Raw genomic sequence first — 19,059 nt, forward strand, 5'->3', positions numbered from 1 at the left:
CATCCTAAAAATAATTTTCAAACAACAAAAATGCCAAAAATAAAATACAGGTATATTGAATTTTTTCCAAAGCAAACACTACTACTCAGCATTCAATCTGAGTCAGGAAATTCTTCAGTGTTATTCTCAAAGACTAGTCTGAAGTGACACAGCATCCAGATGTAACTGCCAGAAGGAATTAGTTGCAAAATATATCTTGTGATAATTGTAGAAAATGATTTTGTTATGTGGAATTATTTGATTCTGACCACTTAAATGTTGAAGAATGACAAAGATAAAGATGCTGGTTTTGTCACAGTTAATAACAACTCTCTGCTGACTATAGTTAGACAACAGCATCACCTCAATAATTCATTGATTTAACAAATATTTACCAAGCATACACATATACCAAAATGAAAGACAATAAAACATGTCTTCACCATCTCTGGAGACACTTATCCTCCAGATGAGGAGGGACGGGTGCAAACATCTAATTTACTTAGAAATGGAATTAAAATAAAAACAAGTAGACCAAGCCATATGGCTTCCACACTCTTTCAAAAATGCTAATTTATTCTACATGTAAATAATTCTGTCCACCCAATTTCCAGTGGTGGTATTATAATTCAGACTCTATGAAAGTATCAAGGTATTTCTTTCCTTTTTGGCCACCACTTTATTTCTAGCACTTTGGAGGCAGTCAGTAAAATGTTCAGTAAATGAAAACAAACAAATGGGACTAAATTTTCTGTTTTCTCTGCACTACTCTTTATATTATAAATAAATATCCTTTCTGGGCCTCTCTGGTGGCACCATGGTTGAGTGCTGGGTTGTGAAGCTGCCCGCAGCCTCTGCAGCACCGGTTCGATCCCCAGCCACCAGCGAGGGTCCCACATGGCACAACAGACCTCTCCTGCTGCGCCCGCTGCTCCTTTCAGCAGTGTATTTCATCAGTCTGCCTGTTCTGCTCCCTGCTCTGGCTCTGGTGAATTCTCTCACCCTCCCGCACTTCTGACTGTACCCAGTGCTTGTATAAATAAATTTAAAAATTCTAAAAAAAAAAAAAAAATCCTTTCCCACTTTGATATAATGAGAGTTGTCACATTCCTGTAGATACTGAAGAGTATCTGAAGAATGGAGGGATGCACAGGGGAGGGGTACACAAGGAGGATGAATTATCAACCTTTGCCAGCATATATGTTATGAAAACACATTTCAGTTTGCTTCCTGGTGAACTCCCAGTGATGAGACTTGAGGATTGGAGGAAGTCAGTTCAGAGACACCTGGAAGAAGCCAGGCTCTGAAAATACAGGTTCTGAACAGAACAAAGTGAGTCCTGGATACATTCACTCCTTCCTAGCAGGTGTTAGGGCCTTTCTCTCCTATCCTGGCTTTTGTTTATGAGTTTTCCTATAAATCCTCCTCCTCACTGAATCAGAGTTGAATTTCAGTCATTGATAGCCATACTGTTCATGACCAATGTGTTCATTATACTAATTGTGAAGCCCATAGTTGGTTCCTTTCACAGGATTATTTTTTTAAAGTGCAAGATTTATAATAAATGTTTCTAATGCATATTTTAATTTTTCTGAAGTCTTCAGATTTGTAAAACTGTAAAACTCATTTCCTCGTCACTAGCAAACCAAATTTTTGATTAAATAAAATTTAGGAATGCAGAATGTTTTACTTTTTCAAATATGCACTCTGATCCAGTCAGAGACAATATTTTAAACATTTAACAATTTTTTAACATTAGAAATCCACCAAGTAATACTATAAATAATTTTAATAGTTAAGAGGTCTTTGTAAGAACTCCAGTTTGATGAGTAATAGCTAAAAGAATATCTGACTCTCAGACTTCAGAAAGAAGTCCAACATTTTAAAAATACAAAGCAGGTGTCCTAATATTTTAGCGATATGACTTAGGGTCCTTAGGCGAATAAGCTTATATGCTATGTGTTTCCCTGTTTCTAACTGACGTCATGAATAAAAATCCACTATATTTATTTAAAAATCCAGTCAAAGAGCTCCCATAAGAGTTACTGTATTCAAGTAATTATGATAAAATTAAAGTATCTGCATCAATATTTATGCTAAATATATTCTTGTGGCAATTATATACTTTTATATTCTACTTAATTAATGTACTACCCACCTTAATTTCAGTCAAGCTTTCAAACCATGCCTACTCTACCTTCTCCTCCAGTTCTATTACTTAAACTATGTAATAGAGGAATGAAGGCCTTATTTATCAGGACACAAAGCAAACAGAACTGGTTTCAATCAGTCAATATTTGATGATATGAAATATGGGCTGAGTATTTTTAAGGAGTCAATGAAGCATTAAAACTTAACTTTGCCAACAAAAGATTCTTTATGAAATCAGATAGTCCCTACAGCTTTCAAGCCCTCTTAGGTCCAGATTTTACCAGTTAAGCTCTGCATATAATCAGGTTGGAAGCTCATTGTATTGTAACACCACAGTTAGATGTTAAACTGAAGAAATATTATTAGCTGACATGATCAAATATCTATGTATGTGGAAGAAATACAAATAAGATTTATGTATTAACCAACTCTAAATTAGTGCTTACATAAAGTCTTACTAAGACTTTTCCTCAGAGGTTGCCACATACCATTAATGAGTTATGCCTGAAGATAAATTAGGCAAGATGTTTTTCTCTTATATTCACTCAACTATAGGTAGTAGGCATCAAATCCCATAGGTACAAGGAATCAAACCTTTCCCATGGAAGCATCTGTAGGAAAAGTTTTGCGAGTTCTGTAACTACTTTGGCATTCAGGTTTAAGAGACAATGATGCCTGCCCTCAGGCATGGAGAACATGTTAGGGGAACAAATACTGGGATGCTCTGGAACAAAGGGGATATAAACACAAAATATATCATCTCCATATTATTGGGAATTAAATTCAGAAGATGAAATTCTATTTTGTGACCCTAGCAAATCAGAAAGGGCTTTTCCTATAATTACAACTAAATTGCTATAATTCCATCTAGAGCCCAAAATATTTTGAAGATACGGAATTGACTGTGAAAAGCAATGTCCCCTACGTAGAAATTATGCCATAATAAATATGTAATTTAATATGTTAAGAGACTGCGCATTGACAACTCCATCCCCACTAAAACAAAGGACTGGTGGAAAATTCTAGGAAATCTAGTTTTGAGTTTTCCTTTCGAGTGTGGAGCAGACACATTGGAGAGTAAAAGGCTGCACAAACACAGCTCATCTGGTTTAGGATGCATATGGTCAACACATTCCTTGTGGTATGAAAGTCTGCCGGCTTTCAAGATAACTTTTCTTCATGCCCCCTCCCTTTTCCTACATGAAGGGCTAGGGCTCACTGGGGAGTCTGTCAGCTGTCAGGAGTTTCTGTGTGCTGTCTCTTAGAAAGAGTGGAAACTGGTGGGAAACAGCCCGAGGGTGACTGAGACCTCAATGGAAGGGAAATGTAGACAGGAATCTTGGAGACAGGCTGGGAAATACAATCCTTTAGTGGGGTTGCTCCTCGCTACAAGCATTTCTGGGAGGGATGGGAGGAGAGGAAGGAAAGGATGGGGGCGAGGGGGAAGGAGGAGAGATGGAGTGTGAGAGAGAGAGAGAGAGAGAGAGAGAGAGAGTGTGTGTGTGTGTGTGTGTGTGTGTGTGTGTGTGACTGTGTCTGCTATCCTCTCAATGGTATGGAAGTCGGCCTATACCTTTTCTATGAAACGGTTTCTCTGAACTTGGGAACTTGAACTCATTTTAAAGTCCAGGTGTGCTTTTCTATCTCTGCAACTATCTTGGATTCAATTCCCTAGTCAATAATGATTGTTCTACTCTTTCTGGTTACAAAACTTTCCTCCTCAGTAGACAGATGGAAGGAAAAGTAATTAATTTACAAGGCAAAAAATATAAACAGAATTATTTTAAGATAGAATGTAAAAAAGGTCCCTGTAATGAAAATTCTCTTTTGTTAGTGGATTTAAATATAGCAAAGCATAAATACTGGAGAGGGAGATTTTACAAAGTAACTTAATGTAATGAAGAAGAAAAAAAAGGGACTTAAGCTTGTTTGCCTTACTTGCTTCTCAAGCATGTAATTATGTATTTAGTGTCTCACCAACAAAGGCAAAAGGTGGCCTGGAATGAAAACACCTGTTTGGCTATGAGAATTGTATCTGTCAGGATAAGCAGGGATGTGAAACAGTAAAAACCAACCAAATCCTAGTGGATTAAAACAAATGCTTATTTCCCATTCACATCTATATGTCCAACCAAGAACAAGATTGATGAAAATCATCTTGTCATCAGTAACACAGCCAGGAAAGAAATAAGTTTAATCAAACACTGACTTAAAAGTTTCAGGCCAGTGGGAACAAATCTATTCCCATAATGTCTGACTATAAGTGAGCAAAGAAGTGCAAGTGAACCACATCGCTAATGAGGAAATATGGAAAAACTGCATAGCTTAGTGCTTGAAAGGAAACATCTAGTCAATCTTGCACTAAAGACAAGACTTTAAAAATTTAGAAAAAACTATCTTTTTTTCTATGGATGCAATCCAACATAAAGATATAAGCACAAACAGAAAAAAATTAACAAAACTAGCTATATTAAATCCTTATTATTTATTTCTTTGTCATTTTTCTAGATGTCACATCTAATGTATTTAAAATTGCTCCTCTTCCTAAAGGTGTCTACCACTATCACCTAATACAAAGAAAACAACAGACAAAGTTTCATGAAAAGATAGAGAGGGAAGACTGAACAAATTAAGGGGAAAAAAGCTCAATTTCCATTATAGCTTTTAACAAATAAAAAAAAAAATCAATCTTCATGAATCCTGCATTTCTTACCATGAGCTAAGCTCAGTAAATAATGAATTCTTTAAAGGAACAAAAAAAGCAGAGTCATTAGAAGATTATGAGGAAATGTAATATCTGTGTTTTTGCAGTGATTTTTTTTTTCTTCCCCTGCTGAGAGTCCCTCTGTTCCTATTTAGTTACTGGAACTTGGTTTGTGAAGATAGCGTTAGCTAAAAAGTGACAAGACATATAAAAATTAGTGAAAGAATGAGAACAAGAGATAACAATTTAGGCTTATGTTTAATAGGGTCCTTTTTTTTATCATTTCCTTATTAAAGATCCTGGTTGACTAAATGCATTCTTCTGTTTATACACAGGAGCATCTCTGCAGAGCTGATGATGAATAAATATCAACTCTTAGCATCATCCACCTTCCAAACTGAAAAGGGCTAAGTAAATTTTCACAAGATTGAGGGACAAAGAGAGAAAAGGAAAAGACAAAATTTTCTGAAGCATTATTTCTGTTTCAATTAGGCAGTAGAAGAAGAAAAATGCTGTTAGATAAACAAGAACTGACAGTATTAAGACTGAGGTACTAAGACTGAGCTATCCATAGACTCCAACATGAAATAAGAAATCATCATCTGATGCTGACTTTGTCACAATATTCAGAGAAATGAGTGAACATTTATATGATGGAAGAGCAGAGTTTGTCCTCTTTTGCTCAACTAACATCTTCTAAGGAGCATAATCAACCCTGTGAAGAAAACTTGGCATCATTTAGATAGCAAATAGAAACATGTACTTACACCAAGAAAGTACCTGAGTTTCATCCAGAATTACAGATTCTGTGTATTCAGATACTGAAGAGTGTAAACCTATGTTATAAATATCATATATGGACCATCCATATATAATTGTAAAAGAAATTAGTCTGTGCAGGGCCAAGGATGGGGGCAGGGATAGAAAGAAAGTACCGATTGTAATTTCTAGCCTCTATCAGGAAAGTAAGTTTCAGAGGATACAGACCAAAGAAATATTTTTAAATCTTTGCAATGGTTGCTTTAGTTTTCAGGGTTTTTTTTTTTTATAATGTAAAATGAATACCAGAAAAACAATGGTCAAAAGGATAAAACACTATCTACGGGATTTCATCACTGCTCCATCACTTAGTAGTCCAACAATTCACCCTCTCTATAGAGAAGGCAATTGTATTTACAATTTTTCCCCAACTACTTTCTGATTGCCTGTTACCAATAGTTTTGTGTATATTTCCTGTGTACTTTGTGATCCTTGTGTGGCAACCATGTTACTTGATCCTGGCCATTGCCACTGATAAGGGTGAGTATATTAGCCACATAGCACAATGTGAATTCTTCCCTGCAATTCATATTTTGAAAAAATAAAATAGAGATTCTTCTTATGCTAGTGTGCCAAACATGGAGAACACAGATCCGGGGAACCAGTCACCACCTAATTTTGCCCCAGACTTGGATCAAGGATCAACCCTTGCCTGCAGTATGAAAGCAAGAAAAAACAAAGACAAGAGAGAGAGAGAGAGAGAAGAAAACAAATATGTTGATGACTTTCTCTAAATCTCTACACTTACTCACAAATGAATTTCACCCTTGGATTTCTCAAGTTATACAAACCTCTTTGCTTAAAGTAATTTGAATTAAATTTACTTCACTTAATACTGAAAGAAAATCAACTAATGAACACTCTACATCTCAATGTCTTCTTAGAAATGTGAGTAAAATTACAATGTGTTTTGTGGGTTTGATTTTGGGATTAAATAATGTAATGCATATAACAAGTTACGGTAGTGTCAGGCCCAGTATCACCTGTTATTGGCCATTATTATTAATATCCCTTTAGAAATAGTAATATTTTATGATAATTGATACATTAAGACTAATTCAACATTACATCAGATTCCTAAGCTCTAAAAAGAGGCTCTGACACTAAGCTTATAAGTATTTTATATATATTTATAAAGGAGATTATTAATTTTGTAAACATGTTCAATATGTGTTGTAATTAATGTAATAGATAATTATTCTTTTGGTGTGGAACTCATAACAAGCCTTTATAGATCATCATTTTATCTTATTAAAATCAAACACAAAAGAGGATTACTTATAGGTTATTGAATTTTTACTACACTATAAAACTTAAAATTTATAGAGAAGTAGCTCATTTGGGTCCTAAGAGTTGTTTTTAAGTTAATTTCCCAAAGGTCAGGGTTGGTATCTTTTTTCATTTACATAGCAGCTAACAATTTAATGACAGGAAGGAGTATTTTCCAGTATTATTAAGCAGGATAACTATCATATTATTATCGTACTGATATAAAAAGGTGTCACTGAGCATACTGAAAGCAGAAAATGACATTCAAAATCTACCAGTTGTCTAATTGATTTTTGGGAAACCTGATCCCCTCTCTAAATTTTAGCGGCAATTCATCAATGACACTCAGAAATAAATCTAAAATATATAAATTTTATGGTCTACAGATCTGTTGAAAAACTTCTGAAGACTTAGATGATAACTGCTGCCTTGATAAATTTTCTTTGACTCACTCACTTATTCAACTATAATCAGCATCAAATTAAGATGAGGTACTGTATTAAGCACTCACCCAAAAAACCAAAAAAAAGAAAAGATAAAAATTAATTATAATACACTGTCACAACTACAAAGTGCTTTGGGAAGATGCAAAAGTTTCTCAAAGGAAGCTGAAATTTGAAGAAAGCCCAGGAATGAACAGGCTAAAGGCGGGTGGGGGGGGCAGGCTAAAAAGAGGGGGAGAATAGTAGGGGGAAGGGCAGGCTTGGGGGGAAGAAGAGTTTACAAATGAAGGAACAACATACATAAGTCAAATCAAAACATGGGACAGTACGATAAATTCAAAGATCTAATTGTACTTTTATATGACTGGAGTTTAGAATGCCAATGGCAAGAGAATCAAGCAATGAAAGTAGAGAAGTATGCAGAAAACAAACCTAAAGTATTTTGAAACTTACTGGACTATACTCTTAGAATAATGAGAAGCTTTTAAACATTATTTGAAAAAGGGATATTTTTTATATCCCCCCTCTCCACTGGCAACTTCAAATTCACTCACTTCCTTCCTTCACTCAGATCTGTGATACAGTAAGTTGTATCTATAATTTCCTCAACAGAAAAGTCTGGCTTATAGATGAGTTCAACCATTAGAAAGTACCAAGTGAAGACAAATAAAAGTAAGGAAAGAGGAATCAGAAAACTGATGTCCATAACTTCCCTTTATAAATGGAGCGCAGGCTGCCACTGGCTACAACCCACTATCTCCTGCCTCAGCTGCATTCAAGACACCCTTCTCCTGCAATCACAACCCATGTCATTGTGGTAGCCATTCCCTGCTCTTCTAGCCCCTGCAAGTCTAAGGGTGGTAATGCTTTCTGCTGGTGATATCCCTATTTGTCTCACTATCCCTGAGCTTTTCTTACTGCACATTAACTTTATTTAATCACTCCTTGGTAATAATGTCATCTGTTTTCTACTGGAACAAAGTCATACTAAAGATACCATGAACCAGTAATACCTTTAAAGAAGCATTTTGAAAGCAATTAAGAGAATGATTCTGTGTGGAGGAAAGTCTAAAGGTGCTTAAACTAGTTATGTGTAATCTATAACTTACTGCTATAACAACAAGAAGATAGAAACTACCAGACAAAAACACCACCTGATCTTCTAATTTTAGACATTATACTGAATACATTATACACTTTAAATTATTCAATGTCCCAATAGCTCATTAATGCTACTATTCTCTTTTAATAGACCATGAAAATAAAGTTGAGATGTTAAAAAACATTTGCGTTAGGTCAAATACATAGTAAGTTGTCAGAATTGGGACTCAAATACAAAGCAGTCGATCATTAAACTATACATACCCTTTTCTCTAGACCATACACTACCTCAGTTAAGGTAAATGACAATGGAAGTCTTTATATATAAGATATAAAGATTTGAAGAAAGGGAAATAAAACTGTCAGATCTCCGTGATTTACTAGCTAAAAGGAAAAATAGAAAAAGGCATTAATGTTGACAGGACGGTTTCTGACTTGAACAAACTATGAGGTGATAGTGGTTTTCCTAAGATGAAAGGGGAAGCAGACATGCTAGGAGTAGGCGTTAGGAATAATGAGGCATTCAGGTTTAATCTTGCTGACTTTATGGTTGCTATGAAAAGGGAGATATTTCCATTATAGTATAAAGAGGTTTTATAAAGTTCCTTATCAGTTTCTACAAGCTAGGATACAGATATGGGAATCAGGTTCTGCCAATTATTTGCATCTACCTGTGATATGACTCAGGAACAGACATTCAGTGATGGTAGTATGCTCACATCAATATTCTAACTAGACTATTGTTGTAGCTTGACTTTGTGTGTTTTTGTTGCCCTGCTGTTTTTTCCAGCTTCTATTCTAGATCCATCATGATGATTATATGAATTACTTTATGACCTTAAAAAAAAAAAAAAAAAAACCTCCTTTTCTACTTGTTGCAAAAGGTTGTTTTCTGATGCTGAGGGAACTCTTAGAAAAGGTCCAAGAATTGAATTCAGACTTAACTGGGGATACAATGTAACAAAGAGGTTCTACAGCACAACATGATTAAAATTTTATGCAATAAAAAAGGCAATGATTATGTATACTTTGTAGATAATTATACTGTAAGAAACAAAGACAAATTCATTCATAAACAACTTAAAACAGAATATTAAAACTGCAGAATTTCAAGAACAAAGAATAATCTAACAAATCCCAGATATTAAAACACATATAAACTCTTAAGTAATAACAACTAAACTCACCTCAGACAAGGAATCACTATTATTGACTCAAAAAGTAATGAAGAAACAATCCCTATGTAAAAAGTTGTTCAACTAAGACTTTTATAACTAGCTAAGCTATCATTCAAAGATGAGAGCAACATGAGATCTCTTAGCAAGTTTCTTCATTTTTTTTTTTTTAAATGAAAAGATGTGATGAGCTATGTAAAGAGATCTCTGAACTGCAATCCACACATTGGGGTGGGGTGACGTTATGCTTCCTACAAAGTGTTCTCGACAACTTTTGAATACCCAATCTAGATAATATTCAGATAAAATTTACGAAGATAGGAGGATTTAAGGAGAGGGTATAAATGACTCTGTGCAGTTGTCCATTCACTTTTTATTCTCACAACTTCATGTAAATCTATAACTCAAAATATAAAGATTTGATATTTTAATGGAGTGAGCAAACCAAAAAGCAGTTTGGATATACAAAGACTGTATTTATGAACCCAGTGACCCTGACTTAAAAAGAAAAATAGTTAAGAGGTTTAGAAAAATTTAGAAAGAGGGAATGTGATAAAAGAAAGCTGCATGGAAGCTGATAAATTATTAATAATTTTAATTACTGTTAAAAACGTCTTTGTTGCAAATTTTAGAAGCATATAAACTAAAACTAAGACTATAGATATTACTACAAGATGGAAAGATTTGTATGATATATAATGGACAGAACATCCTTAATTCTGCATATTTTTTATGAAAAAGAACTATATTCTACTTTTTTCAAAAGTGCTGCCAATATCAGAGGGGCTCCCCTGACCTCTTAGTCTTAAAGGTAATCACAAAAATTTTTAAGACAAATAATTCAGTCAGATTAAGATCTGATGTAAAACAATAAATGTAACTTCAGTAGGTAAAATTTGAAAAAGAGATTAGAAACAAAATTAGTTGGAAGAGCAGACCTATATAAAATATAGTGAATGGAAACAGGAGAAGCTAAACATTAGCCATATTTAGGAAATAGAGTTGCCACTTTCCACAGATAGCATGTGTTTAGGTACATTCAGATAAACCCCAAAACAGGAATGCTGTCACATTCCTTCTTGTGTTCAATGTATGGCAGTTTTGGGGGAGTTATCCAATAAATATTTAAAAGAATTAAATTGATTTATTAGAAACAGCTATCATATATACAGATAAATAATAGGAATTATCAATGTAAGCCTGAAATTTAGGGAATTATTCAAGGTGGCGTCCTCATCAAGGGAGAATTGCTATTGGGTATGAATATGTGTAGAGGTAGGGGAAATTGAATAAAAAAGAGGGTCAAACAGAATTCTGAAGTACATCAACACCAAAATGAAAACTGAGAGGAGAAAGGGACCCTGAGCAAGCAAGAGGAGAAACAAAAAAGTTCTTGAAAGAGAACAAGGAAAAGATCGAAAAAGTGTGATGTAAAATGTTTTCACTGGTTTCCTAGGATTGATTTAAAAGAGAAAGGAAATCAAACTAAACAGAAAAGATTTAGGAAAGACATTAAAAGAATTTCTGATTACAAAGTTTTGAAATATATTGTAAAGGAAGGGGATTGTCTGACAAACCCTTTTTAAAATAAAAGATTATCTGTTCTTTTTGCGTGTCTCTTCTCTAAGTCTGAATTGGAAAACAAGGCCAAAGATGTTATCTCAGTTTCTAATTCCTTCACATTATTAAAATAGGTTCTAATACATTATAGTTAATAAAAATTTGGCAATGCCATATGTCTTGTGAATAACATGAAGAGTTCATCCTATCCCCTTATTTTAAATCACAGATATATTCAGAAATCAACCACTGCATAACCGAAAGAGAAAGGAAAACTTGCCAAAAAATACCAATTTGTGGAGTTAAATCTTTTTCAATCATCTCTTTTTCATAGGTTCTTTTATGCTTAAGAAATGGAAAACAAGCTCCTGGCAAATAACTATCATAAAGTAAGTTATGCACCTATATATTAAGAAATCTTGCAGTTTCTAAGTGTGTCCACTAAGTATAAACTGTACTGCCCTGGAGAATTCCTCAAGTTCTAAAAGTTTTACCAAAGTTAAGGTCTTGCATGTCATTTAAGTTATATAATTCAGCTATTAAAGTCAATGTCTGACAAGCCCTTTGGCTCTAACCCCAGGGCAGGAATCTGCTTTAAAAAACCAACATAAAAATGTGTCAGAGGGCTATATGTCAATCAACCAGGAGAAGTGCTTATTGTCAATTTAGTGTTGTCAGTTGCTGACATTAAAACTAGCTAGAGTTAATTGTTACCACTTCAAGTGGGAATAACAGTGAGGGGAGAAGAGAGGTAGGTGTCTAAGTTCAGGATGATAAAGCTGTTAATTGCTCCCCTTTTATGTAGATTTGTTTAATAATGAAAACAATGTGGCTAATCATATAATGTTTCTATTTGTTCCCCAAGGGCTCTTCAGGGAAAGTTTTAGTAAGGGCTAGATTTCCACAGCTACCAACTGTGCTGGGACAAAAGCAGAACAATCAGGGCACTCAGTGCTGGCAAATAGCTGAAAGTGGTTCTTTACAGATGCCCCTCCTCCCAGTCCTGCGGGGAGGGAGCCAGGACCTGCTACTGAAAAACTTTGGAGGAGAGGGAGGGAATTTAAGTTATAAATTACTAACAACAACTTCATGCAGACTTTTGATACTCAAAAGAGAGAGAGAAATGAAAAGCAGGCGTTCTGCAAAGCAAGATCTTCCCTAGGCCTCCATGCAACAACTCTACTAAATCCCTATCAGTTAAAATGTCTGTATTATTTTTTTAAACATCAGAAAGCGCCGAATTTTAAAAAAGATCTTATGCTGGTGCTGTCCTTATAGTCAGGGTGATGATGCTGGATACATCATTAATGACACTATGCTGGGAGATGGAATTTCTGAGATAACACCAGTTACCTGCTGATCTCAAGAGAGTGTTTTAAAAGCAAAGTGCTATGTGTTTTCTACAGATTTTATGTACATTATTTACTGATGTTTACTTTGCCTCATTTGGCCAAGGATATGGACAGCGTAAAATTGTGTTATTTAAAATAAAATATTTCTAACATCAGTTTTATTCCCAGACTCTTTATTACCAAGTAATGGAAGCATTTGAGATGCAATCAGACCACTGGTAGCCCCTCTCTCTAAGGGATATTCATTTTGTTTTGTGTTTTTTTTTTTAATTGTTTCTACTACCACCTTCCCCACCTGCCCCATGCTACAATTAGCAAAAGGTGCAACTGCCTTCAACAGACTTTTAAATCCCTATCCATTGTTATCACAATTTAATTTTCAATTTTATGGCAATGCCTACTCCCTCAAGTCTTCTGATATTTCTAGACTCACTCTCTTTGACCCCTGAATTCCTCCCCTTGCCTGACACTACACCTTTGCCCATGAATTTCTCTCTTCTTACATTGCTGTCCTCTTGTTGTCTGTTTAATCTTACTCATATTTCAAGGACAAACCAAGCTTCATCTACTCCATTAAGCCTTGCACAATTACTCATACCACACAGTTTCTCCCTTCTGTAAATCTGTAAACTAGCACCTGCTTGATCATTCATGTAACACCTACAGATGGTGTCTGCTCAGTCACCCTCCAGTCTTTCTTGCCTCCTCTACACTCATTGAGGATATTTCTTTGTATGCTCTCCAGCATTTAAATCCTGTATGTAGGAGCCCACAAAATGTCTGGGACCATAGTTCACATTTCCAATGCATTTCAGTCTAAGAGTTGAAACTATGATATTATTAAATATTAAATGTAATTACTTTATGAGTTAGGTTCCTGTGACAAAATTCCTTTACAGGTATTACAAGTCAAAAGTTACAGTATATCAAGAAAAGAGTCTATTCCTGACATGCTGAGGCATCATCTGCTACCAAAGATTTTGTCAAAGAAGAGAAAAATTAAAGAATTAATTCTTAAAATTCCATTCATATCACCAGGAAATAGAACATCAGCAAATGCTAACATCAGGTCTAATTTCATATTTCACATTATTTCAAATAAATTTTTCCAACTTCAAACTGATTTTTTTCCTAAATAGACAGAGATAAACTCTTTTTGGTCCTTCAAACTACAAAATGAAAATTTAGGTTCCATCTCTAAAGCAGATGATGAAATGGAGACATGGAAGAGACTGTGTTTAGATCACAGAAACCAGCTGAATCAAACCAACTGGAATGTAAGTGATTGAAAATAAAAGCCTATAATAAGCATTGTCACAATTATGCTCATGTGTACCTTTGGGACTTATCCCAAATCACAAGTCAAAATGTTCTCAACTGTTAACATCTGATCATAATCTGAAATGTAAGCATCACTAGCATACTGAGAAAATGCCAAAAGCAGTCCTCATATTCTCCCCTCCATCTCCATTCCTAAAAAAATTCTATTTATTTCTACAATACAAAGACAAAAGGCAAGGCAACCAGTCATTTAACAATTATGAATTGCTTTCCATGTGAACAGCTACCAATACCACTCACCTTTATTTTATAGAAATCTTTGCAGACTGTTTAGAATATAATGTACTATGCAAAAGAATCTTCACTGTGCAAAAATTCACAGATTTCCTTTAATTAGTAAATCTATTACTTAATTTTTAATACACTGTGATTTACAAATTCTCAATTTATTTAAAACCTTCAGTAACCCTGCTGTAACATAAAGGGGTACGTGCCTGTTTTCTCCAACAATGAGGTAAATTTGTCATTATTTTTTTTCCAAAGGTCACCTTGAACTACCAAAAAAAAAAAAAAAAAAAAAAAAAACACTGACATTCATTATCGGTGTGAATGTACCTAAACTATGAGCAAATAAATCAGCCATGTTACCAAAGCTATTGAAGATTGTTAAGATTTATTTTCAGGTGCCACTAAGACTAAACAAAGATTGAAAGGAATAAAACAAATAGAAGGAAACTCAGGGAACAAATTAATACATTTGGATCATTATCTTAACAGCAGCATTCCCTATAGAACAAAGTGATGAAAGTATCAAAAAGCACTTCTCAAAGCAACAACATTTTTGCATGTCAAAAAAAGAATTAAGCTAGAATAAATATATAAATAACAGTATGTTCTGTGTTAAGCCAGTAACAAAGAAACCCCTTAGTGCAGTAAAACAAAGTCCTGTCAAATCCCCATTTTTTACAAAGAAGCATGAAGATCCTTTCACAATGGTTTAAACTGTATTTATAGTAACAGAGTGAAGACTTGAGATAAAAGTCAAAAGGATTAAAGTCAAAGCCCCAGCTCGACATGAGTTATGGTTTTGATTTTTATTCTTATTGTGGTCTACAAATATTAAGACAGAAGATACTTCCATGTGATTGTGGGATCCTCTGAGACTCTACAACCTTAGAAGAGCAGATAAAACAGATGAAAATGCATCTGGTTTGGGAGCAGGCTCCATATTAAATGGCAATGCGCAAAGTAACAACCACAACTGCAGAAGGCCTAGGGGGAGGGGAGAGGTTGAAGGCTGAAATTTCTGCAACTGATGCAGGGCAGAAAGAAAAAAAAGAAAGAAAAGATGTAGTATTACTGTTTTAAAATGGCAGCCTGTTAATAATCACTGCTTCCCTGACAACACAGGAAAATTACAGCACCATTTCTTTCCTAAGCTAAGCAAGTCCACCACATACAAACATTATCTACTTCTATGAGAAAATTGGTAGAGCTTGATAGCTGCATCTCTATTTAAAACAAAATCCCTGGAGTTGCCACTCAGAGTTTTAGATTTTAAGACAGACATTTTTCTCACAAAGAAAGAAAACAAAAATTCTGCTGTTAACTGGAAATTCTTACTCTAGAAAGAACTGTCCTTTTTCATATATATTTTTCTTAAAAATGAAATCTAAGGTACATTTAAATATAAGCTTTTGGTCACAGTACAAGAAATCTTTCTTACATTTCCTCTATGCTGATATGATATCAATAATTTCTCTCTCTCTCTCTCTCTCTCTCTCTCTCTCTCTCTCTCATGCACACACATACACACACTCCAGTAGAACATATATTCACACATGTTATTTATATATATAATATTTATACACTAGGAATTGGAAGGTTAATCTTAATAGGACACTCTTTAGTTCACATACTGCAAGAACCACATACTAAGTTGCTTATTTTCATTCCATCCTTCAGTCTTTACTTTTAAAATCAGACATCTTGTTTAACATTTGCTAGAGAAAAGCTAAAAGTCCTTAACAACAATAACCACAGCAAAATCAGCAAGGGCACTATGAAATACGAACTAATAGTACACATCATAGAAATGCTAAGGAAAAAGCATTCCTTTTCCATTACATGTAAATTAATAGTGTCAATTAAAAGAGTAAAGATGTTTTTCAAGCAAGTTTGGAAGAGAGTTTAAGTCTGTATACTTTGATGCAATCATAAAAAATGAAAAGTCACCATTACTCAAATAAACCTGCTTCTCTGTTATTCACAAAATAAGTTACTAATGATCGTGTCACTTTAATGCAAATTTCTGAAAAAGATATTTCCAGTACAATCACTTTCTATTTTATTCAGTATTTTATTTCAACTGTCACATTTTTAATACATACACATTTGTACAACTACCAGGGGAAAAATAACTTGAACCAAATTGAAAAATTACCATAACTACTAGTTCAATATGTCTGGTTAAAATAGAGACATCTGGTCTATCATTAATTCTTTTGTGTTGATGACTACTAGTGTGTCTTTTCCCATCAATGAACTTTGCAAGAGGAAAATGCAACTTTTAACAAAAACTGTGACTCAGAAATCTATTTCAAGATGTATCAATAGAGACATATTATGATTAGATCAAATAAAGCACAGTACTTTCAAGAATAGTAACATACATTAATTGCATATAAAGGGTTAGATTTGAATTCCATCAGAACATGTCATTTGTTAAATTATTATCTGCAGGCAGATATGGCTAATTCATGAATCATTATTTTAAAATATTTATAAATCAACTCATTGTTCATTTATTTAAAATACATAAACTGAAACTCTATAATAATACTTGATTGCCACTCCACGGAGCCTGAATAATGCATTTTCAGAAGCTTTGCACACCCCCACAAATTCTGAATTAATGACTGAGCAAACAATAAGTAATGCACTATGCTCTAGCAAAAATTCAGTGATAGCATCAATCTGGCATCTACTTAGCACTTACTGCTTACTTTTCACATATTCCTCACAAATAAGTTCCCTCTCCCAGATGCAGTTCATTAGAGAACGACTATCACCTGCCCATTCATCCACAGAGAGTGAGTGATTTAGTGATTAACGCAATCACAGATAAGGGGAGAAATCATAACAAACACTACTACAAATTAAGAGATGAAGCAAAGGGGCCTGGCCATTTCTGCTACCAATAACTAGATTGCAATTAACAAGGACTTTTGTCACTTCTTCACAGGGCAATCCGGCCAATTATCTAAAATCCTTTGCTAGAATCTGGAGACATACCAGCAAGGCCCTTCAACCAAACTCAGATAATTACTTTTGACAAATGTTCTCCTTGGGCATGATGTAGTTACTCAAAAGCTTTAAAAAAAAAAAAAAAAAAGACCACAGTTATAGTCAAACAATCTTTACAAAGTCAACCCAATAACACGTCCCTGGGCCTCTCCCCCTCTACCCCCCTCCAGCCCCCCCTCCCCATGCTGCATGCAATCTGCTTTCTTTTGGCCAATTTATAACAGTAAGTTGGTGAATAAATATTTAATTTGGTAGCCAAATCCCTGAAAGGCTGAGCTTCAAATGTAATGTCTTGCGTTCCCGAGAGACACACTGTACAGAAATATCCTTTAAAAAATCCGTTTACAGCTGTCCTTTAAAAGATGAAGAAAGAAAAACCCACACATACACATGCATCAAACCAAAGACGCCGACGCCCCTCCGCCAACCAGCATTTCTATAGAGACATTCTTTCGATGATTAAAACGTAAGCTCCGCGGAAAGGTTCAAGAAAAGGAAAAGCTGCCAAGTAACACCGCCCAGGAAGCCAGCAGTAAAACACACCTAGCTGTACACTCTTAATCACCTCCCAGTACAAATGACACCCACCCAACTTCACCAAACACACACACACCCGACACACACTCACAAATTGCACACACGTGCACAGAATATACACACAAATACGGAGCAGAGCACAATACCTACAAACACAAACGAACTTGAGCCACACAAAACATGCACGTATCAGTGTGCATACACAATGCACACGACACGGCACACAGACACGCACAGACCTAGCCCACATGCACACGCCCCACAAGTCCGTGTCGGACACACACCGTGCATGCACGTGTAAAATGTATGAACTCACAAACGCCGAACATACACACAGACCGTGCACAGAGTTATTGATGAAATTCCAGGGGGTGGAGGGGTTGGGAGGGAGTGGTAATTGCCACACAAAAGGTCTCCGGAGTGGCAGAGAGGGAAGTCGAGCCGGGCCGAGCGCTCGGAAATTCACCCGTGGCGCAGGCACAGCGGAGCCCGGAGAGAGAAGTACCGGGGAAGTGTCCCGGGCGGTCCCGGGCGCGCCGGCGGGGAGCTCCCCGCGATAATCGCTGCGCCCCTCCGCGCGCGCACGCACACACACACACTCACACGCGCACACACACACACACACACACACAGGGGCCCCGGGGCTAGCCCACTCCCGCAGAATAACAAAGAGCCGGAGCCGGCGGGCGGGCGGCGGCTCGGGCTGGAAGTGGCCGTCGGCGCCGCGGAGACCCGCGCGGGGCGAGCCGCGGGGCCGGCGGGACGCGCGGGCGGCGGGCGCGGGCGGCGGGCGGGGCGGAACGTACCAGGCGGGCAGCCTCGGCCCAGGTGCGGTCCTTCTTCTTCCTCTTGTCTTTCATGTTTGCATCTCATTGATGGTTCTGCTGATGACGTGGGGGATTCCACGGGGTGCTCGGGGCTCGGGCGCGGAGACAATGACCCAGTGACCCGGTGACCCGCACTCGCTCCGCGGGGGGAGGCGCGCGCGGGCGGCGGCGGCGGGTGGGAGGGATGGAGCGAGGGGGTGGGGTGGGCTGGGTGGGGGCGCGCGGGCGGCGGCGGCGCGCGGCGGGCGGGCCGGGGGCGGGGGCGGCGGGGCCGGGGACGGGGACGGGGCGGGGGCGGCGCCGGCCGGGCTCGCTCGTGCGGGGCTCGGGCTGCGCCGCCGGCGCGGCCGCCGCGGTGACAGCTCCGGGGATGCTCCGCTCGGCCCCGCGCACAACAATACACTCTGACGTCACGGGGAATGGCGACGCGGCCGCACACTCGCCGCGCTCACACTCGCCCTCGCGCGCGCACACCCGCTCACACTCGCCGCGCGCCCCCCACTCCGGCCACGCCCTGGAACCCTCGCGAGACACCCCCGCCCCACACCCCTCCCC

The 19,059-nt window shown here is 37.1% G+C and overlaps 1 protein-coding gene across 1 annotated transcript in view; it reads right to left on the minus strand.

The window, feature by feature from the left end:
* Positions 1–18,661, minus strand: part of ASXL3 (ASXL transcriptional regulator 3) — a 170,995-nt gene extending 152,334 nt beyond the window's left edge. The window contains exon 1 of the mRNA XM_054694109.1: positions 18,484–18,661. Within this exon, the coding sequence (XP_054550084.1) occupies positions 18,484–18,537 (54 nt within the window). The 5' untranslated portion in view covers positions 18,538–18,661. The remainder of the gene's footprint in view (positions 1–18,483) is intronic.
* Between the last annotated feature and the right edge of the window lie 398 nt (positions 18,662–19,059).

Source organism: Talpa occidentalis, unplaced genomic scaffold (assembly GCF_014898055.3).
Source record: "Talpa occidentalis isolate TD23 unplaced genomic scaffold, MPIMG_talOcc4v2.1 talOcc4.13, whole genome shotgun sequence".
Taxonomy (NCBI): domain Eukaryota; kingdom Metazoa; phylum Chordata; class Mammalia; order Eulipotyphla; family Talpidae; genus Talpa; species Talpa occidentalis.